This window comes from Rhinopithecus bieti, unplaced genomic scaffold (genome assembly GCF_001698545.2).
Source record: "Rhinopithecus bieti isolate Rb0 unplaced genomic scaffold, ASM169854v2 scaffold_13259, whole genome shotgun sequence".
NCBI classification, from domain to species: domain Eukaryota; kingdom Metazoa; phylum Chordata; class Mammalia; order Primates; family Cercopithecidae; genus Rhinopithecus; species Rhinopithecus bieti.
This window is the reverse complement of record NW_016807544.1, coordinates 2,775,442-2,797,808: the sequence shown is the minus strand read 5'-3', so window position 1 is coordinate 2,797,808 and position 22,367 is coordinate 2,775,442. Positions and strand designations below refer to the sequence as shown.

Genomic DNA, 22,367 nt, shown 5'->3' with positions numbered 1-22,367 from the left:
AAAGCTGAGCCTATGGTAGTAAATTCAAAATTTTACAATGAGTAGTTGAATCCAAAATAGAGACAAGGTCAGATGCAGTGGCTCACATCTGTAATTCCAGAACTTTGGAAGGCTGAGGTGGGGGTATACCTTGAGCCCAGAAGTTCAAGACCAGCCTGGATAAGATGGTGAGACCCCCATCTTTATAAAATTTTTTAAAAAAATTTTTAATTAACAGAATATGGTGACACAAGCCTGTGGTCCCAGCTACTCAGGAGGGCTGAGATGGGAGTCCAGGAGGTCAAGGCTGCAGTGAGCCATGATCATGCCACTGTACTCCAGTCTGGCAACACAAAGTGAGGCCTCAAAACACACACATACACACACGTGCACACACACAAAATAAAGACAAATGTGCTGTTTATACAACCCCCGTAACATACATGCTATGAATTAACAACCCATCATGAGTCAGCCAACTGCAATGATCTTAAGTCAAAAGAAAAATTTCTTATAAAGCAAAGATACTCGTTTTTTCAAAGATGAGGTCTCACTCTTCGGACTTGAACTCCTGGGCTCAGGCCATCCTCCCACCTCAGTCTCCTGAGTAGCCAGGACAACAGACACACACAACCACACCCAACATAAGCAATGTTAACTATGTACTTTAGGATAATGGTTCTCAAAGGTGGATTCTCCGTGCTTAAATAAGTGCCAAAATTACCTGTGAACTTGTTAAAAATTAAGATTCCTGAGCCCCAATTTCTGAGGATTTGATTCAGGGGGTTGCAGCAGGGTCTGAACATGTTTTTTTAAACTCCATAAATCTTTACTTATATTGACTTATAATATACACTTTAAAGTATCTGGAAAAATAGGCCCGGTGCGGTGGCTCAAGCCTGTAATCCCAGCACTTTGGGAGGCCGAGACGGGTGGATCACGAGGTCAGGAGATCGAGACCATCCTGGCTAACACGCTGAAACCCCGTCTCTACTAAAACATACAAAAAACTAGCCGGGAGAGGTGGTGGTGCCTGTAGTCCCAGCTACTCGGGAGGCTGAGGCAGGAGAATGGCGTAAACCCGGGAGGCGGAGCTTGCAGTGAGCTGAGATCCAGCCACTGCACTCCAGCATGGGCGACAGAGCGAAGACTCCGTCTCAAAATAAAATAAAATAAAATAAAGTATCTGGAAAAATAAAGAAAAAACTAATAACCTTATTGCTTCCCTTTTTAGTAAGGGGATAGCAACAGCAGTTATGGGGTATATGAGGAAAATTTTCACTGTATTACTTTCCGTATTTTTTTGTTTGTTTTTGAACAATGTGTATGTAGTACCCATTTTTTTAAATATAGAATTTTTAGGCCGGACATAGTGGCTCACACCTGTAATTCCAGCACTTTGGGAGGCAGAGGCAGGCGGATCATTTGAGGCCAGGAGTTCGAGACCAGCCTGGCCAACATAGCGAAACCCTGTCTCTACTAAAAATATAAAACTTAGCCAGGCATGGTGGCAGGCATGTGTAACCCCAGCTACTCGGGAGGCTGAGGCAGAGAACTGCTTGAGCCTAGGAGGTGGAGGTTGCAGTGAGCTGAGATCGTGCCACTGCAATCCAGCCAGGGTGACAGAGCAAGACTCTATCTCAAAAAAAAAAAAAAAAAAGAATTTTAAAAAACTTTCCAGATGAGGAAAAAAAAAAACTTTGTAGATGAGTTTGATCCTCAGTCAGATATAAAAGTTACTGCTATAGGAAAAAGAGACATCCACATTTCCCAAACGATGCTGAGCGGCATCTCCACTAACAGTCACATATCTAACATTTTCCTGAAGTTAATATCACAAAGACAAAAGTACAAGTTTAACGACAAAAAACAGTATCAATAAACTTACCTGGAGGTACAGGTGGAGGAAATCCTGGAAACTGCGGGGGTGGGATCCCTGGTGGGAGTGCTGGGATTCCCATGGGAGGGCGATTCAAATGAGGGGGGAAAGACATTCTTACTGCAGCAGTCTAAAGAAAAAAGGACATGACAAATCATTTTATTTGAAAACTTCACAATTTTATATGCCTTCTTTGCTGACTTTCATTTTTAGAGTATCTGCAAAATTCTGAACTTTTCTTACCCAAAGAAGTTGGCAAAGACCCTCTTTTCTGCCTGTTCATTGAGAATTCTTACAACTTAAATTTTTTCTAAAATAAGTTTCCAAAATGTACATGATCCAAGTTCAGGATAGACTCCTACAATCATGTAGGAATACATATAAAGGAAAAAAAAAATTTTCAGGTTCAGTTAATATCCAAAAATTAAATACCAAACATAAACGAATCTTTTTAGACCAAACTGAGAATCCAGATGGGTATCTAATAGTTTTTAAGTGTTCTGATACATTCTTTCTTTGTTTTGTTTTGTTTTTTTGAGACGGACTCTCACTCTGTGGACAGGTTAGAGTACAGTGGCACAATCTCCGCTCATTGCAACCTCTGCCTCCCAGGTTCAAGCAATTTTCCTGCCTGAGCCTCCTGAGTAGCTGGAACTACAGGACTGTACCACCACACCCAGCTAATTTTTCTATTTTCAGTAAAGACGGGGTTTCACCATGTTCGCCAGGATGGTCTCCATCTCTTGACTTCAAGGGATCCGCCCTCCTCGGCCTCCCAAAGTGCCGGGAGCCACCAATGCCTAGCTTTTTTTTTTTTTTTTTTGAGACGGAGTCTTGCTCTGTCGCCAGGCTGGAGTGCAATGGCGCGATCTGGGGTCACTGCAACCTCCGCCTCCCGAGTTCAAGCAATTCTCCTGCCTCAGCTTCCTGAGTAGCTGGGATTACAAGTGCGCACCACCACGCCCGGCTAATTTTTGTATTTTTAGTAGAGACAGGGTTTCACCATGTTGGCCAAGATGGTCTCAATCTCCTGACCTCATGATCCGCCTGCTTCAGCCTTCCAAAATGCTGGGATTACAGGCCTGAGCCACCGCACTCGGCCCATTTTTCTTGTATCTATCAGAATCCTAAAAACTAAAGGTACCAAGTTATACAGTATTTGTTGCTTCAATGCTGGCCACTTCCTAAGAGGCAAATGTGCTCATAAACTATACATCTCAGTAGGGGCAAATACACTCCTGACTTCCAGTCATATAGTAACCATTCAAATATAAAGAGAACATACAATTTTTGACAAGAGGAAAAAAAAGGTCAATAGTTTTTTTAAAAAACTTAAAAGTAAACCTTGTAACCATTCTTGAATCAAAACTGAAGAATCAGAAGCTGGTATTTCATTTTTTAAAGTTTAAGAACAGGCTGGTTGCAGTGGCTCAGGCCTGTAATCCCAGCACTTGGTGAGGTCAAAGAGGATGCATCACCTGAGGTCAGGAGTTCAAGACCAGCCTCGCCAGCATGGTGAAACCCCATCTCTACTAAAAATACAAAAAAAAAAAAAAAGGCAGGGCATGGTGGTGTGCGCCTGTAATCCCAGCTACTCGGGAGACTGAGGCAAGACAATCACTTGTAATCCACTGCACTCCAGCCTGGGTGACAGAGCAAGACTCTGTCTCGGGGTGGGAAGAAAAGAAAAGAAAAAAGAAGAACATATTTAACTGTTTCACTTAGTTTGTCATGTTAAAGAAAACTGTCATTTTGTTAAATATTGGCATTTAATGTTAATATTTAAATATTAGCATTTTCAGTATTAAAAAAAATTTCCAGATCAGCCAAGCATGGTAGTGCGTACCTATAGTCCCAACTACTTGGGAGGCTGATGCAGGAGGATGGCTTGAGAGACAGAGCAAGACCCTGTCTCAAAAAAAAAAATTTTTTTTCACCTCCAACTTTATTTTCAGCAACACACTTTTTTTTTTTTTTTTTNAAAAATAAAAAAAAAAAAAAAAAAGGCAGGGCATGGTGGTGTGCGCCTGTAATCCCAGCTACTCGGGAGACTGAGGCAAGACAATCACTTGTAATCCACTGCACTCCAGCCTGGGTGACAGAGCAAGACTCTGTCTCGGGGTGGGAAGAAAAAGAAAAAGAAAAAAGAAGAACATATTTAACTGTTTCACTTAGTTTGTCATGTTAAAGAAAACTGTCATTTTGTTAAATATTGGCATTTAATGTTAATATTTAAATATTAGCATTTTCAGTATTAAAAAAAATTTCCAGATCAGCCAAGCATGGTAGTGCGTACCTATAGTCCCAACTACTTGGGAGGCTGATGCAGGAGGATGGCTTGAGAGACAGAGCAAGACCCTGTCTCAAAAAAAAAAATTTTTTTTCACCTCCAACTTTATTTTCAGCAACACACTTTTTTTTTTTTTTTTTTTTTAAGAAACAGGGTTGGCCAGGCATGGTGGCTCACACCTGTAATCCCAACACTTTGGGAGGCCGACGCAGACAGATCACCTGAGGTTGGGAGTTTAGAACCAGTCTACCCAACGTGGAGAAACCCCATCTCCACTAAAAATACAAAATTAGCCGGGCATGGTGGGGCATGCCTGTAATCCCAGCTACACGTGAGGCTTAGGCAGGAAAATCGCTTGAACCAGGAAGGTGGACGTTGCAGTGAGCCAAGATCACGCCACTGCACCCCAGCCTAGGCAACAAGAGCGAACCTCCATCTCAAAAAAACAAAAAAACAAATACTTCTCTCTACTATTTTGTCTTTTATGTTTTACAGAAACATAAAAAGAGAAAACACAAAAAGTGTAAGTCTTCCACTTCCTTGTCCCCAATCCCAACAGTTTGGTTATCTACTGCTGTGCTCTTCTTAGTATCTCTCTACAAACTAATAATTTTTATTTTTCTACAACCAATCACATTACAAGAATTTCTCCCTCATTATAAATGCCATCTCTTCATGTCAGTTCACAAAAGTTTTATTCCAAGCTGGGGACGGTGGTTCACGTCTGCAATCCCAACACTTCAGGAGGCCAAAGCAGGTGGATCACTTGAGGTCAGAAGTTCTACACCAGCCTGGCCAACATGGTGAAACCCCATCTCTACTAAAAATACAAAAATTAGCCAAGTGTGGTGGCACATGCCTGTAATCCCAGCTACTCGGGAGGCTGAGGCAAGAGAATCACTTGAACCCGGGGTGCGGAGTTTGCAGTGAGCTGAGATCATGCCACTACACTCCAGCCTGGGCGACAGAGACTCTGTCTAAAAAAAATAAAAATAAAAATAAAGTCTTATTCCACTCTTTATAATGCAGTAAATTGGCCAGGCGTGGTGGCTCACGCGTATAATCCCAGCACTCTGGGAGGCCGAGGTGGGCGGATCACAAGGTCAAGTGATTGAGACCATTCTGGCCAACATGGTGAAACCCCATCTCTACTAAAAATACAAAAATTAGGAGAGCGGGTGGCTGCAGTAGTGAAAGGCTGGTGCTGCAGCTCTTTCCCTGCAGTCCAGCCGAGTAAGCATGCATCCCTGGCGCTTCCTTCTCTTCAGGCAGAGAGCTTGGGATGTGGTAATGCCAGCCAGACGTTTCAGAGCTATGGTCAGATCTACCATACATTGTCAAAAGCACATCAGTGCCAAAGAACTGGTCATCTAATGTTGAAACCACTTAAGGAATTTGAAAATACAACATGCAGCACACTGACAGTATGTCAAAACTTGGATTTGTTCCTTCCTGATAATACAGCTGGAGGTTTGAGTTAAGTCTCAGATTCTGTAAACGAACCAAAAAAAAAAAAAAAAAAAATAAAAAAAAAGCATGGTGTCTCCATTAAATGCTGCTCATTGCCAAGACGAAAAGGCGCACCTTCCAACCATGAAATCCTTTGGTACTCAGAAGACAGTGACTCACAAACCAAATCTACTGGGTTCTAAATGGTTTACAAAGATATTAAAGAGGCATTTCTCATCTGTATTAATGGAAACATTTGTTCCAAAACAAGGCTTTCCACAATCAAGATACCACTAAAAGCATCCAGGGCCAAGCAGCCATCCAGGACCAACATTCCAGTTCTGCCTGTGAATGAGGTAAAGCTGGGGTGGCTGTGGCTCATGTGCTTAGTGATCACTGCTCACGCTAAACCAGCATGCGCTGCACCCCAGCCTTACGGCCAACTTAAGAAACTGGCAGTCAACTAAGACTTCTCCATCAAGATCTTTGAAGCCTAATAAATATCCAATGACATTCAAAAGCTTAATTTTTAAGAATTAATATAAAAACAAAATATAGGCAATAAAAGATGAAAAAAATACAAAAATTAGCCAGGCATAGTGGCGCATGCCTGTAGTCCCAGCTACTTGGGAGGCTAAGGCAGGAGAATCGCTTGAACCCAGGAGGTGGAGGCTGCAGTGAGCTGAGATCAAGCCACTGCACTCCAGCCTGGCAACAGAGGAAGACTGTCTCAAAAATAATAAAATAATAACAATTCAGTAAATTATTATAATACGGACATATTTATTCAACCAACATTAACAGCTGGCTTGGCTCCACTTTCAGTTCTCACAAATAATGCTGAACATTCCTGGAGACAAAAGACATATAACTGTATGCATCTGTACAAGTAATTCTCTAATACAGGTCAGAACTATATGGATCTGATTAGCTGGGCTTGGTGGCAGGTGCCTGTAGTCCCAGCTACTTGGGAGGCTGAGGCAGGAGAATCGCTTGAACCTGGGAGGCAGAGGCTGCAGAGAGCCGAGATGGCACCATTGCACTCCAACCTGCGAAACAGAGCAGGACTCCATCTCAAAAAAAAAAACAACTATTACGTATTCAAACTTTACCTGCAAAAGCATCCCTGAAAACTAGTATACAAATGTATATTCCCACACCAGAATATGGGTATGCCCTTTCCTCATAATTGTTAGATCAGTGTCAAAATTCTCATAATTTTTAAGTAAAATACACTCTTATTGCAATTTACATTTCCCTCATGACTAATGAAGTTCAGTATCTGTTTACCTGTTTACTAGACATTTCTTTAAAAACAGAAAAGCATGACCTACATCCTCACAGCTCTACTTCCTCAGAATTCCTTTCACTTAAATTGGGATATCATATTCAATAAAACTAAACTTGAACTTCAGAAAACACAATATACTTAAAATACTTAGAAAACTTCATAGATAAAAGAATTCCTAGGATGAATTTTTTTCTTAGATGGAGTCTTGCTCTGTCGCCCAGGCTGGAGTGCAGAGGCACCATCTGGCTCGCTGCAACCTCCGCCTGTTGGGTTCAAGCGATTCTCCTGCCTCAGCCTAGCTGGGATTACAGGTGCACACCACCAGGTGCATGCCACCAAACTCAGTTAATTTTTGTATTTTTAGTAGAGATGCGGTTTCACTATGTTTGGCCAGGCTGGTCTCCAACTCCTGGCCTCAAGTGATCGGCCTCAGCCTTCCAAAGTGCTCAGATTACAGGCATAAACCACCTCGCCCAGCCCCTAGAAGGATTTAATATACTTGGCAAATGAGGTACTAGAAACTTTTTAAACATTAGGTAGGTTATGAGCACATATTAACAAAGGAAAAACACAAGATTGCAAGACTGCAAATGTGTTGAGTTTTAAAATAAACTTTCTGTAAAACTATTTGACCAAAACCAAACTGGGGGTTGTACCTCTTCTTAAAACAGGGCTACTGTCCTACTTACAGAAGCTCTTCTATTAACATTATAATAGCCTATCTCAGCGCTTTCTTAGGGTAGTTGGTTTTCATACCTGTTGAATAAACTGATTAATGAATAAATCAGTAAACAAACTCTGAGGACTTCAATAAACAAATTTATTATACTATCTCATGCCGCATACTATATCCTAGCAATGGCCCAGTGCCTAGCCTCACAACGATTACAAGACTGGGCCATGAATTCATCTTTAGAACCGCTTTTCCTCCACTAGTATTAGATATAAATAATGCTTAATAAGCAAAACTCTCGGCCAGGGGCAGTGGCTCATGCCTGTAATCCCAGCACTTTGGGAGGCTGAGACAGGCAGATCACAAGGTCAGGAGATCGAGACCAACCTCGCCAACACGGCAAAACCCCATCTCTAACACAAGAAATTATCCGGACGTGGTAACGTGCACCTGTAGTCCCATCTACTCAGGAGCCTGAGGCAGGGGAATCACTTGAACCCGGGAGGCAGGGGTTGCAGTGAGCGAAGACTGCGCCACTGCACTCCACCTTGGCGACAGAGCCAAGTCTCAGCTAAAAAAAAAAAAAAAATTAGCCGGTTGCAGTGGCTCACCCCTGTAATCCCAGCACTTTGGGAGGCCGAGGCAGACAGATCACTTGAGGTCAGGAGTTCAAGACCAGCCCGGCCAACATGGTGAAACCCCATCTCTACTAAAATACAAAAACTAGTGGGGTGTGGTGGCGGGTACCTGTAATCCCAGCTACTCAAGAGGCAAAGGCACTGCATTCCAGCCTGAGTGACAGAGTAAGATTCCGTCTAAAAAAACAAACAAACAAAAAAGTAAAACTCTATATTCCTGGTATTTTAAGTTATATTTTATGGTTTTTAAATGTGTAATTCATCCCACAGAGTTAACCAAATATATTTAATTTTTGTTTATGCCAATATACTCATTCCATTCACTTCAAATTTTTCCATAACATATTCCTCTTTATTTGGAGCTGCCAAAACTTGCTTGTTGATAGGTTAGACTTCAAAGGTGAAGGCAAAAATACCAGTTAACAGCTAACAGCTAATTTTAATGGATATTCCTTTAAGATAATTGGCCTCTCTGGGATGCGGTGGCTCACGCCTGTAATCCCAGCACTTTGGGAGGCCGAGGCCAGCCTGGCCAACATGGTGAAACCCCGTCTCTACCAAAAATACAAAATTTAGCCAGGCGTGGTGGCTTGCACCTGTAGTCCCAGCTACTCAGGAGGCTGAGGCAGGAGAATTGCTTAAACCTGGGAGGCGGAGGTTGCGGTGAGCTAAGACCGCACCACTGCACTCCAGCCTGGGCGACAGAGCGAGACTCCATTCCAAAAAAAAAAAAAAAAAAAGTCTCTCATGGAAATTCAGAAAACATTTCTCATCTATGATAAATACTATGTCCCCTTTAAGCAGCCTAAAAGGAGATTACCAACTACTTATTTCAACACAGGTTTATATGTTTTGCCATGTGAAACTGACTGAGAACTAACTTTTATAATCATAAGCAAAGCTTATCTGTTGTTACCCATACATGATAAACAAAATAAATCATAATACATTGAAAGTTGGTATGTACTTTGCAGAAAAATAAATTAGGGAAGAGAGCTACAGAGTAGTTTATTTTAAATACAGTGATTAGGCCTCACCAAGAAGGTGAAGATTAGAACAAAGATTTAAAAGAGGCAAGAGGCAGGAAGTCCTACTCGTATCTGGGGGAAAGAGACTTCCAAGCAAAGGAAAAGACAAATACAAAGAGGCTGAAGCAGGAATGGTGTGTTTGAGGGAGGAACAGCAAGGCCAACAGTATGACTGGAGCAGAATAAATGAAGAAAATCAGAGATAAATACTGAGTGTTACGTGTAGAGTGTAGGGCACACTGTAAACATTTTAGTTTTAACTCTGAACGACATGAAAATCATTTGAAGAGTTTTTTTTTTTTTTTTTTTGAGATGGAGTCTCGCTCTGTCGCCCAGGCTGGAGTGCAGTGGCCGGATCTCAGCTCACTGCAAGCTCCGCCTCCTGGGTTTACGCCATTCTCCTGCCTCAGCCTCCAGTGTAGCTTGGACTACAGGCGCCCCCCACCTCACCCGGCTAGTTTTTCGTATTTTTAGTAGAGACGGGGTTTCACTGTGTTAGCCAGGATGGTCTCGATCTCCTGACCTCGTGATCCGCCCATCTCGGCCTCCCAAAGTGCTGGGATTACAGGCTTGAGCCACGGGGCCCGGCCTTGAAGAGTTTTTGACTTGTCACATTTTAACATTATCACTGGCCACTGTGTTAAGCCTGGAAGGGAACAGGATAGAAGAAAGAGACTGGCACAATAATCCATATAAGAGATGGTAGCCTGGAGAGATGGTGGCCTGGAACAGGTGGTAGTGGTAAAAACGTTATCAAGTTGTTGGATCTTGGATATATTTTGAAGGCAGCCAATAGGATTTGCTGAGGGATTATATAGTATGTGGGATTTAAGAGAGAGAAATGCAGTTATCTTATGGTACTGAAATCATTTCTACAGTATTTTTTAAAATATTGAAAGTATCTCACTTTTAGAAGGTTCAAAGCACCTTTTCCTGCTAAGTATGAAACTTTATAGCTCACAATAATGACAACAGGAACCTGGGCCAGGTGCAATGGCTCATGCCCATAATCTCGGTACTTTAGGAAGCCAAGGCAGGCGGATCACTTGAGCTCAGGAGTTCAAGACCAGCCTGGGCAACATGGTGAAACCCATCTCTACCAAAAATACAAACAATTAGCCAGGTGTGGTAGCACGCACTATCCAGATACTCAGGAGGCTGAGTTGGGAGAATCGCTTGAGCCCGGGAGGTGGACGTTGCAATGAGCCGAGATCACACCACTGCACTCCAGCCTGGGCGACAGAGCAAGGCCTCCCAAAAATTAAATAAAATAACAGAAACCTATGATGGAAGTGTTTCCTATCTCTAGTGTGGCGGTGGTCACACAGGTATATGCATCTGTTGAAACTCACTGAAATTAAAACAGATGCATTTTATTGTGTGCAAATTTTATCTCAAGAAATTTGGTCCAAAAAGAAACCCTGAAGACTTACCTCTAGTACTCAACATATGCATGCACTCAGCTTTTCTTTTTTTCACTTTTTTCTCTTTAAATCTTTCAGACTATTCTTTTTTCTGCACTCTTAATACTGCAAGTATCCAAAATATAGTAAAATACCGCTAATAAGCATTCCCCTATTGCAGACTTACCCAGATAGAAACAAAATTATTTCTCCCAGGATAGATTTTAGACTAGCTCCATCAATATACTATGTGCCAAATTTCTGAAATGCTAAGAATGAACTGAGATTCCTCTCAGCGAATATTCACATACAACTCACTCATTCATTCAATATTTACTTCCAGTTATGTATCAGGTCTGCAGAAAAAAAAGTGTTTTATGCCCAAAGAAGAATGGGAAATGCTTAACAGAAAAACTACTTTTACAGCAAAGCTTTTCAGAAGTATGAAAATACTCAATTGTTTTGAAATCTCCAAAAACGTTGATCTTTTTCTGACATTGCCACTTTGTTGTTTTACAATTTCAATGATTAAAGAGCAACACTCCTGTGCATGCCTATAGTCACAGCTACGCAGCAGGATCGCCTGAGCCCTGGAGTTCTGGGCTGCAGCACACTACCGATGAGGTGTTCATGCTAAGTTCATTCAGCAATAACATGGTGACCTCCTGGGATGAGAGGGAATCACCAGGTTGCCAATAGAGAAGGGCAAAACTCCCAAACTGATCAGTAGTGGGATTACGCCTGTGAATAAGCCACTGCACTCCAGCCTAAGCAATACATGAAGAATCCATCTTTTTAAAAACAAAAACAAGGCTGGCCGCAATGGCTCATACCTGTAATCCTAGCACTTTGGGAGGACGAGGCAGGTGGATCCTTTGAGCCTGAGTTCCAGACCAGCCTGGGCAACATGGTGAAACCCTATCTCTGCCAAAAATACAAAACACTAGCCAGGCATGGTGGCGTGCACCTGTGGTCCCAGCTACTCGGGAGGCTGGGGTGGAAGGATTGTTTAAGCCTGAAATGCAGAAGTTGCAGTGAGCCTAGATCGTAGCACTGCACTCCAACCTGGGTGCAAGAGACCCCATCTCAAAAACCAAACCAAACAAAAAAGTAGCACTATCTACTACTATCTATAGAGAAAAGTGAGTGCTTGCCTGAAACTGGGGTGGAACAGGGTGACTTGAAAACAGAAGAAGGAATCCTTTCGGGGTAATGGATGCATACCTTTGTATATTTACCAAATATCATTGAATTGTGCATTTACAGGTGAATTTTCTATGTCAATATAGTTCACATAGTTGCCATTTTTAAAAAAGTATACTAGCCGAGTGCGGTGGCTCACACTTGTAATCCCAACAATTTGGGAGGCCAAGGCACACAGATCACATGAGGTCAGAAGTTCCAAGACCAGACTGGACAACATGCTCAAACCCCGTCGCTACTAAATATACAAAAATTAGCCAGGCATGGTGGCGGGTGCCTATAATTCCAGCTTGTATGGAAGATGAGGCAAAAGAATTGCTTGAACCCGGGAGGTAGAGGTTACAGTGAGGTAAGATCGCGCCACTACACTCCAGTCTGGGCGACAGAGCGAGACTCCACCTCCAAAAAAAAAAAAAGTGACCGGGCGCGGTGGCTCACGCCTGTAGTCCCAGCACTTTGGGAGGCCGAGACGGGCAGATCACGAGTTCAGGAGATGAGACTATCCTGGCTAACACGGTGAAACCCCGTCTCTACTAAAAATACAAAAATTAGCCGGGCGCGGTGGCGGGCGCCTGTAGTCCCAGCTACATGTGAGGCTGAGACAGGAGAATGGCGTGAACCTGGGTGGCGGAGCTTGCAGTGAGTGGAGATCGCGCCACTGCGCTCCAGCCTGGGCAATAGAGACTTCGTCTCGAGAAAAAAAAAAAAAGTATACCAACTCAGAAAAATCGGCAAAATCTAAGAGCTGTAGATTAGGTATTTTATCAATGTTAGTTTCCTGATTTTGATTGTTGTACTGTTGTTACATAAGACTAGCCCTAATTTTTAGGAAACACACAAGTATTTATGGGTTAGGGGGTATCACATCTGCAACTTACTAGCAAAACATTTCAGAAGAAACCTATGAAGAGAAGGATAAAGCAAATTGGCAAAATGTTAACATTTGAGGAATCTGGTGAAAGATATCTGAGATTTCTTTTGCACTATTCTTGCAACTTTTTTGTAAATTTGAAATTATGTCTATATAAAATAAAAGCAATACAATAATTCTGGGTAGTGAATTTTGTTCTTCCTTTTAGTTCAACAGACTTTCAAATTTCAAAAAGAAGGTTAGAAAAGCTATTTAAGAAGAATCAAAAATCTTTTGGAATGGCAGTGGTTAGTGTTTGAAAAGTCAATCAAGAGATCTTTTAAAGCAAGATGTTGAGTCATAAATGATTCCTTTGCTTCCAAAGCTATAAAATAATTTAAATTTTCACTAAATCATGCGTAAATAAGAAAACTAAACTGCTAATTTGTCTGTGGACAAAAACATAACTTGAAAATTCCAAATTCCTGTTAGGTCTGAAGTAGTTACCCAATGTTATCATGGACTAGTTTTACTTTAAAAATACATTCAGAAGGCCGGGCACGGTGGCTCGCGCCTGTAATCCCAGCACTTTGGAAGGCCGAGGCGGGCGGATCACGAGGTCAGGAAATCGAGACCATCCTGGCCAACATAGTGAAACCTCGTCTCTATTAAAAATACAAAAATTAGCCAGGCGTGGTGGCGCGCGCCTGTAGTCCCAGCTACTCAGGAGGCTGAAGCAAGAGAACCGCTTGAATCCGAGAGGCAGAGGTTGCAGTGAGCTGAGATCACACCACTGCACTCTAGCCTGGGCAACATAGCAAGACTCCGTCTCAAAAAACAAACAAAAATTCAAGAATCAGGGTTGGACTCTTACATTTATTGAAAATTATTAAATAACAAATTATGTCCATATAGATTTAAATGCTTACTATGTGTTATCTGGATATCCCACGAAGGATTTTACATACGTTTTTCTCAATCTCCAACCCCAATAACGTATAGATACTACTATAAATTCATTTTACAGAGGAACAAAACCAAAGCTTAAAAGAAAAAACAAAAGAAAACCAAGGCTTTAAGTTAAATGAATTAGAATAGTGTAAGATTCACGTGAATCATGAATAACTTACGACCAATTTAATCCCTTTCAAGTCCTCTGAATGTTTTTGGAAATGGCCTTTAAAAAAATTAAAAGCTCCAAAGATAATACAAAAATTGTTTATACATTACTGCCCACGGCCTAATACACAATACTTCACACTAATACAGCAGTAGGGTGCAACAGAGGTCCAATCTCTTCCCTTCTCTTGGCTCCACTCTGCCCAGTATCAAAATGGCATTTCCATGGCAATACAAATCCATATTACATAACTTCCGAAAAATCTTCATAGTCCTACGTCTATTCCGGAAAACCGTATTTAAAAGCATGATTGACGACCAAAGAAAAATGAGAAAGTAACATTTTAACGTGGAGCTTAGTAATCCCCTAGAATGAATGGCGATATACAGTTTACTGCACCCTCCAATGCTCAAAGGAGGCTGGATGGCAAAATTCATGACTATCTTAAGCAAGCCAGGAGAGTGCTAAAAAGGTAGGTATTAGCTCAATTCCAAGGGGGTGGGGCCCAGTTCGCTTGGTGGCGGGCTCTAGATGGCCAAAGAGGAAGGGAAAGATATCCGTTGGTGGCCAGCACCTCGCTAAAAAGGGTGGGTGGAGGCTAACATAAGGCAACGGCTGGGGCGAGTGCCCCAGGCCCGAAAACCTACTGCGGGGCTCCGGTAAGTAAGGGAGCTCAGGGAAGGGCTCCCCAGGGGCAGACCGATCGTTTTGGGTCTAACGTGGAGCCCAGGAGGGGCAGAGACGATTCACTCCGCGGCGGAACGTGGAAGGGAAAGGGAAAGCGGGCGACAATGCAAGACGGAAAGCTCAAGTCATAGGTCTGGCCTCCACGGGCTCCGGCTGGGCCCAAAGGTCTTCCAGGCCTTAGAGAAGAGGAGAAACCGAGCCTCGTGCCGACCCCTCCCCCACCCCCGCCTCCGCGCCCCCCCCTTATCTCTCCCACCTGGCGCTTTCGCAGCCACCCCGGCTTTTCCTCCTCCACCCAGCTGAGGCCCCGTCCTCCTGGTTTCCACACGCGTTCAGGGACACAAACTCACCCGCCGCTGAGGAAACGGTACTGCCTTTCGCGGCCGGTTCTAGGATCCCAGGTTACGATGCACTCCACTGGTTCGAGATTTCTGCCCGCCGCTCGCCAGGGAGTTGAGGTCCGGAGCGGCCTACTTGCACAGCCGCAAATACAGCCGCGCTGCGCGGGGAGCCTGCTGGAGGTTTCCTCTGCCCGCGTGCACTGCGCCGGGGGCGGGAGCGGCGGAACCTAGAGAACAACGTATATAGAAAAAAAAATCGTCCTCCTTCTGTTGACTCTGAATCACCAAGCCGAGACGAAAACGATAGAGAAACAGCGTCTAACAGCTACTAGAAAGGCCCGAACTGTAATTATGACCCACATGCCATTGTTTGATTGGAGCCGACTGAATCCTTACCGACTACGGGACGCCATCTAGGTCAAGTTCCGGCTGGGCCACGGCGCGAGGATGTTAGAGGATTTTCGCACTTTTCTTAGTTTTTCGGGGTGTAGAAACCTTGCCTTTGGATTCCTTGAGGTTCGAGGAACTGATAACTGGGCCCTGTCCGCTAACCTCAGTGGTTAAACCCCAAGTGGTTGTTAATATACAACTACACCGAGATCCAATGAATAATTAGCAGAGGCTGTGGAGGTTTTTTGAAAAGCAAAGCTTAATGGGTAGTTGTAGGGCCAGAGGGGCTAGAGGAAATGTTGGAAAAACGTGAAAAGTCCTGTATATAGTTATACACAGCTTTCGTATCTGTAATCTAAACGTGCTGAAAGAACAAGATATTTATACATTTTTTAGCCTTAAGTTATGAAAAGAATAAAATTAATCATAAATTGATTACGTTATTCAAATTGTGACCTTATAGGCAATATCTAGTTATACGCCTTTGTCAACTGCCTTGCATTCTAGGAAGGCATAAAACGTATTCAGTATAAAGTTATGCCTCCCTGAGTTCCTGGTGCTGTGCTAAGTGCTGGAAGTATGAAGGCAAATGGAGTGAACTTTGTTCCTGTCCTGCGGAACTGTGACCAGGTGAAGATAGATGACAACCTCTGACCACCTAATATAATTGAAACATACCTACCACTTCCTGCCAAGCCTCTCCTACTTAATTTTTATCTCAAGTACTCATAACCAATCTATCATAAAAATACATTTTTCTTAACTGATTTTATGGTCCGTCACTTACTCCCTACAAGAATGTGAATGTAAGCAATGCATGGATTGCTAGTTTTGTGCAATAACAGGTCATGGTACGTAGCAATGCGCTCAATAAATATTTGTTGAGTGAAGGAAAATGATTACCAGGAGCGGCGCGGTGGCTTAAGCCTGTAATCCCAGCGCTTTGGGAGGCCTGAGGCGGGTGGATCACTGAAGTTAGGAGTTCGAGGCCAGCCTGGTCCAACATGGCAAAACCTCTGTCTCTACTGAAAATACAAAAAAAAAAGCAGTGGTGGCAGGCCCCTGTAATCCCAGCTACTTGGGAGCTGCAGGCAGGAGAATGCTTGAACCCGGGAGCAGAAGTTGCATGACCGAGATGCATCACTGGCACTCCAAGCCTGGGCAACAGAGCGAGACCTCTGCTCAAAAAAAAAAAAGAAAGAAAGAAAGAAAGAAAACAAAAATGATTAATGGCCTGGCGCAGTGGCTCACGCCTGTAATCCCACACTTTGAAGGGCTGAGGCGGGGCAGATCATGAGGTTTAGGAGTTCGAGACCAAGACTGACCCACGTGTAAACCCAGTCTCTATAAATAGAAGAATTAGCTCGGCGTGGGTGGCATGCTCCTCTAATTCCAGTTACTCGGAGGCTAAAGGCAGTGAGAATGCTTGAACCTGGGAGGCGGAGTTGCAGTGAGCTGAGATCGTGCCACTGCACTCCAGCCTGGGCAAGGGAGCAAGACTCTTGTCTCAAAAAAAGAAAAGAAAAGAATTATTACATATGATGAGTACCAATGAACCACAAAATTGTAGTGGGAATACAAATAGAAAGTAGCCACTTTGTTACTATCATCTGCAAATTTACATCCGTCTATATTTCTGCTTGCTAGGTTCTTTACAATTAACTAAAGGTTAATAACTACCTTTGGCCGGCAATGGTGAATGACGAATGCCTATAGTCCCAGTTTACTTGGGGATGAAATTAACTTATGTATGTTTGTACTTTGTTCTAGTAAAGTGCTATTCAAATTTATAGTTTTTATAGTGCTACTCTATAATGCTATTTAATAGTTTGTAAAAAAAGAATTGTGTCCATTTCTTTTCTTTTCTTTCTTTTTCTTTCTTTTTTTTTTTTTTTTTTTTTTTTTTGAGAAGGTGTCTGTTTCCATGCTGGAGTGCGGTGCGTGATCTTGGTCACTGCAATTTCTGCTCCGAGTTCAAGTGATATCTTGTGCCTCAGCCTCCCCAGTAGCTGGATACAGGCATGTGTCACCACACCTGGCTAACTTTTGTATTTTTGTTGTAGAGATGGGGTTTCACTATGGGTGGCCAGAGTTGATCTCCAACTCCTGACCTCCAGTGATCCTGCCTACTGGCCTCCCAAAGTGCTGGGATCAAAGGTGTGAGCCACCAATGCCTACCAAGATTACCCTCTCTGCCTATTTACAACAAAAAGGCATAAACAGAATCTTCTCAGATTACTCTGTGCCCCTTTTATTATTAGAAACATTGGCCGGGCCCGGGCTCAAGCCTGTATCCCAGCCCTTTGGGAGGCCGAGACGGGCGGACACGAGGTCAGGAGATCGAGACCATCCTGGCTAACATGGTGGAAACCCCGTCTCTACTAAAATACAAAAAAACTAGCCGGGACCGAGGTGCGGCGGGCCGCCTAGAGTCCCAGCCACTGTGGGAGGCTGAGGCAGAGATGGTCGTAACCGGGAGACGGAGCCTTGCCAAGTGAGCCGAGATTGCGCCACTGCACTCCAGTCTGGGCGACAGAAGCCGAGACTCTCGCTTCAACAAAAAAAAAAAAAAAAAAAGAAACATTGTACATGAATTTGTGTTTTACTGTGTAATAAAGGGAGCGCTCCAGGCAACAATTTGCTAACTTTCCTACCTTAGACAATTTGTTGCTTATGTTCATGCAGCATCCATTCCCCTTGCCTTTAGTCATGACCCTCCACGTTTTTTAAAAGAAATCATCTCGGCCAGGGGTGGTGGCTCACGCCTGTAATCCCAGCACTTTGGGAGGCCGAGGCAGGCGGATCACGAGGTCAAGAGATCAAGACCAGCCTGACCAACCTGGTGAAACCCTGTCTCTACTAAAAATACAAAAATTAGCTGGGCGTGGTGATGTGCGCCTGTAGTCCCAGCTACTTGGGAGGCTGAGGCAGGAGAATCGCTTCAACCTGGGAGGCAGAGGGTGCAGTGAGTGGAGATTGTGCCACTGCACTCCAGCCTGGGCAACAGAGCAAGACTCCGTCTGAAAAAAAAGAGGCCAGGCGCGGTGGCTCACACCTGTAATCCCAGCACTTCAAGAGGCTGAAGCAGGTCGATCACCTGAGGTCAGAAGTTTGAGACCAGCCTGGCCAACGTGGCGAAACCCTGTCTCTACTAAAAATAACAAAAATTAGCTGGGCTTGGTGGCAGGCGCCTATAATCCCAGCAGCTCAGGAGGCTGAGGCAGGAAAATCGTTTGAACCCAGTAGGCAGAGGTTGCAGTGAGCGGAGATCGCACCATTGCACTCCAGCCTGAACAACGAGCAAAACTCGGTCTAAAAAAAAAAAAAAGAAACCATCCTTCCATTACTCCAGATCCATGTAGTTTGGATAGGAAGTCCCAACTCTAACCAGACCCCCTTAGGACACTGGAGTAAACTTATAACCTAATCAAAACCTGATAATTTAGTCCCCCGTCCCTCTTTTTTTCGTTTTTTGTGGGGTTTTTTTTTTTGGTACTAGCCACTATTTAAAGCATTTTGCAAATATCAACTCCTTTAATCCTCATAACAACCCCCTGAAGTAAGAACTGTTGTGATACAAATGAAGAAACCAAGGCTTGCAAAAGTTAACCTATCAAAGGCTACAAAAATAGTAAGCGAGCCAGTCTGGTTCCTGAGTTCATGCTCGTGAACATTATACTGCTTCATCCTTTCAGGAGTAATCCTAAAAAGCAGGGGAGGGGTCTCTGTATTCTTCATTTAAATCGTTTTTTTTTTTTTTTCAATTTAAGCTTAGGAGGATTTAAGCTTGGAATAGATAGGGCTGAGAATGAAGTCACAGAAGAAAGCAGAAGTAAGACAGAGTGAGAGATTTTTGACAATATCAGTTGAGAAAATGGTTCATTCGTTCATTTTGTTTGTGTTTTGGTTTGTTGTTGCTGTTATTATTTGAGATAGGGTCTCCCTTTGTTGTCCTGCCTGGAGTGCAGTGGCATAATCATGTCTCCCTGCAACCTCGACTTCCCAGGCTCCAGCAATTCTCCCACCTCAGCCACCCAAAAGCCAGGATTACAGGCATGAGCCACTGTGCACGACTGGTCCAACTACTCCTAAAGCCAGCTGTTCTAGGCTTCTCAGTATGTAACCCAACACATTACTTTTCCTAAATCTGTCTGAGTTGAGTTTTCTATTCCTTACACAGAAAGAACTCTAAATGATACACTTATATACCACTTGTAGAGAACAAGCCAAGCCATTCATTTGCAATGCCAATTATCCCCCTTCTATTTTTTTCTTACAAATCCTTGCTGAGGAAACTGTAGATAATTAATTTGGGTATTACATTCTGTGTGCATTTGGACCCTATCCTTTTTTTTTTTGAGACAGTTTTGTTCTCATTGCCTAGGCTGGAATGCAATGGTGTGATCTCAGCTCACTGCAACCTCCGCCTCCTGGGTTCAAGCAGTTCTCCTGCCTCAGCCTCCCAAGTAGTTGGGATTACAGGCACGTGCCACCATGCCCAGCTAATTTTGTATTTTTAGTAGAGGTGGGGTTTCTCCATGTTAGCCAGGCTGGTCTCCAACTCCCAACCTCAGGTGGTCCACCTGCCTCAGCCTCCCAAAATGCTGGGTTTACAAGCACAAGTCACTGCACCCGGCCTGGACCCTATTCTCATTGGCCACATCTGACCCAACTAAACAGCAGCATACCAGGAAAAATGTTGTTTAGCTGGAGCTGAGCAGATCTTCTCAAAGATTGAAACTGGAGCCCAGCACAGTAGCACGCACCTGTAGTCTCAATCATGAGGAGGGAGGATTGCTTGTGTGTGTGTGTGTGTGTGTGTGTGTGTGTGTGTGTGTGTGTGTATGCATGCCCATCATTTATATATATATGTGTGTATATAATGCCATTATGTAATATATAAATAAGGGCATAAAACATATAAATATAATACATATAATGCCATTATATATAATAAATGTGAACATATATAATATATATGTGTATACAGAGAGAAGAAGATGGAGAGAGAGGGGAAGCACATTAACACAGAATCTAGAGATCAAGGCTGGACTCCCCAGCAAGGTGGAATAACTGAAGTTTACCAAGTTAAGTCAGGACTCTGAAAGGATGTTAAAGTGCTCCCTTGTTAATAGTCCTAGGCTCTTGACAGAAGTAAACATAGTCCCTATGGAGAAAGGAACCCCTAACTTAGGCTTCAGGATTCTGATATCAAATGTGAGCTTAAAATTTAAAAATGCAGGCCAGGCATGATGGCTCATGCCTGTAATCCCAGCACTCTGGGAGGCTGAGGCAGGTGGATCACCTGAGGTCAGGAGTTTGAAACCAGCCTGACCAATATGGAGAAATCCTGTCTCTACTAAAAATACAAAAATTAGCCAGGCGTGGTGGCACTCACCTGTAGTCCCACCTATTTGGGAGGCTGAGGCAGGAGAATTGCCTGAACCCAGGAGGCGGAGGTTGCAGTGAGCCATGATCACACCACTGCACTCCACCCTGGGTGACAGAGTGAGACTTAGTCAAAAAAAAAACAAACAAAAAAATTGACTGGGTGATGTGGCTCACACCTGTAATCCCAGCACTTTGGGAGGCTGAGGCGGGCAGATCACCAGACGTCAGAGTTTGAGACCAGCCTGACCAACATGGAGAAACCCTGATTCTACTAAAAATACAAAAAATTAGCTGAGCATGGTGGTGCATACCGTAATCCCAGTACTCAGGAGGCTGAGACAGGAGAATTGCTTGAACCTGGAAGGTGGAGGTTGCAGTGAGCCAAGATCACAGCATTGCACTCCAGCCTGGGTAACAAGAGCGAAACTCCGTCCAAAAAAAAAAAGCCAAGGGCCAGGCATGGCAATGGCAGCTCACATCTCTAATCCCAGCACTTTGGGAGGCCGAGGAGGTGGATTGCTTTGAGCTCAGGAGTTCAAGACCAGCCTGGCCCACATGGTGAAACCCCATCTCCATTAAAAATACAAAAATAGCTGTGCGTGGTGGCACACACCTGTAATCCTAGCTACTCGGGAGGCTGAGGCAGGAGAATCACATGAACTTGGGAGGTGGAGGTTGCAGTGAGCTGAGATCGCTCCACTACACTCCAGCCTGGGCAACAGAGTGAGACTGTCTAAAAAAAATTAAAGTGCCAAGAATATTAGGAACAAACCACCATAAATGCAGCACCACACACACATACACACATATGCACACACAAAACCAACAGACTTAAATTCCCAATTCAGATATTGAAATATTAGATATGGAATATAAAATGACTACATATGAAATCTTTAAAGGAATTTTTCTTAGACTGAGGACAGTGGCTAATGCCTGTAATCCCAGTGCATTGCCAGGCCAAGACAGGATGATCACCTGAGTCCCAGAGTCTGAGACCAGCCTGGGCAACATAGGGAGACCCTGTCTCTAAAAAAATTTTTCTTGTAATTAGCCAGGCATGGTGGGGCACAGGTCAAGGCTGCATGAACCATGATCACACCATTGTACTTCAGCCTGAGTGACAGAGTGAGACCCTGTCCCACTCTGTAAGATAAACAAGTAAATAAATAAAATAAATTAGTCATCAATAGATGTTGAATTTTATGGAATTCTTTTATAGCAATTATTGAAATGATCATATTGATAATCAATGATAAAACCTTAAAACTTTATTTGAGAACATCTTATGAATTCATGATAGAGAAATATTTCTTTTTATTTTTCTTTTTTTTGAGATGGAGTTTTACTTTGTCACCCAGGCTGGAGTGCAGTGGCGTGATCTTGGCTCACTACAACCTCCACCTCCCAGGTTCAAGGAATTCTCCTGCCTCAGCCTCCCAAGTAGCTGGGATTACAGGTGCCCACCACCACGCTCAACTAATTTTTGTATTTTTAGTACAGATGGGGTTTCACCTTAGTGGTCACGCTGGTCTCGAACTCCTGACCTCAAGTGATCCACCCACCTTGGCCTCCCAAAGTGCTGGGATTACAGGCATAAGCCACTGTGCCTCGACAGGAAGGATTTCTTAAGGAAGACACTATAAGCATAACCTAAACAGAAAAGACTGATAAATCCGACTATATTAAGAACTTTTTTTTCTTTTATCTTTTTTTTTTTTTTCAGACAGAGTCTCGCTCTGTCGCCCAGGCTGG

At 43.4% G+C, this 22,367-nt stretch overlaps 1 protein-coding gene and 1 pseudogene across 1 annotated transcript in view; one reads left to right on the top strand and one right to left on the bottom strand.

The window, feature by feature from the left end:
* The window catches only part of RBM25 (RNA binding motif protein 25), a 68,569-nt gene extending 53,536 nt beyond the window's left edge, over positions 1–15,033 (bottom strand). The window contains exons 1-2 of the mRNA XM_017882797.1: positions 14,841–15,033; positions 1,868–1,988 (exon numbers count right to left, since the gene is read on the bottom strand). Of these exons, the coding sequence (XP_017738286.1) occupies positions 1,868–1,973 (106 nt within the window). The 5' untranslated portion in view covers positions 1,974–1,988; positions 14,841–15,033. The remainder of the gene's footprint in view (positions 1–1,867; positions 1,989–14,840) is intronic.
* LOC108536217 (required for meiotic nuclear division protein 1 homolog pseudogene) lies at positions 5,337–6,111 on the top strand (annotated as a pseudogene).
* Positions 15,034–22,367: the final 7,334 nt, after the last annotated feature.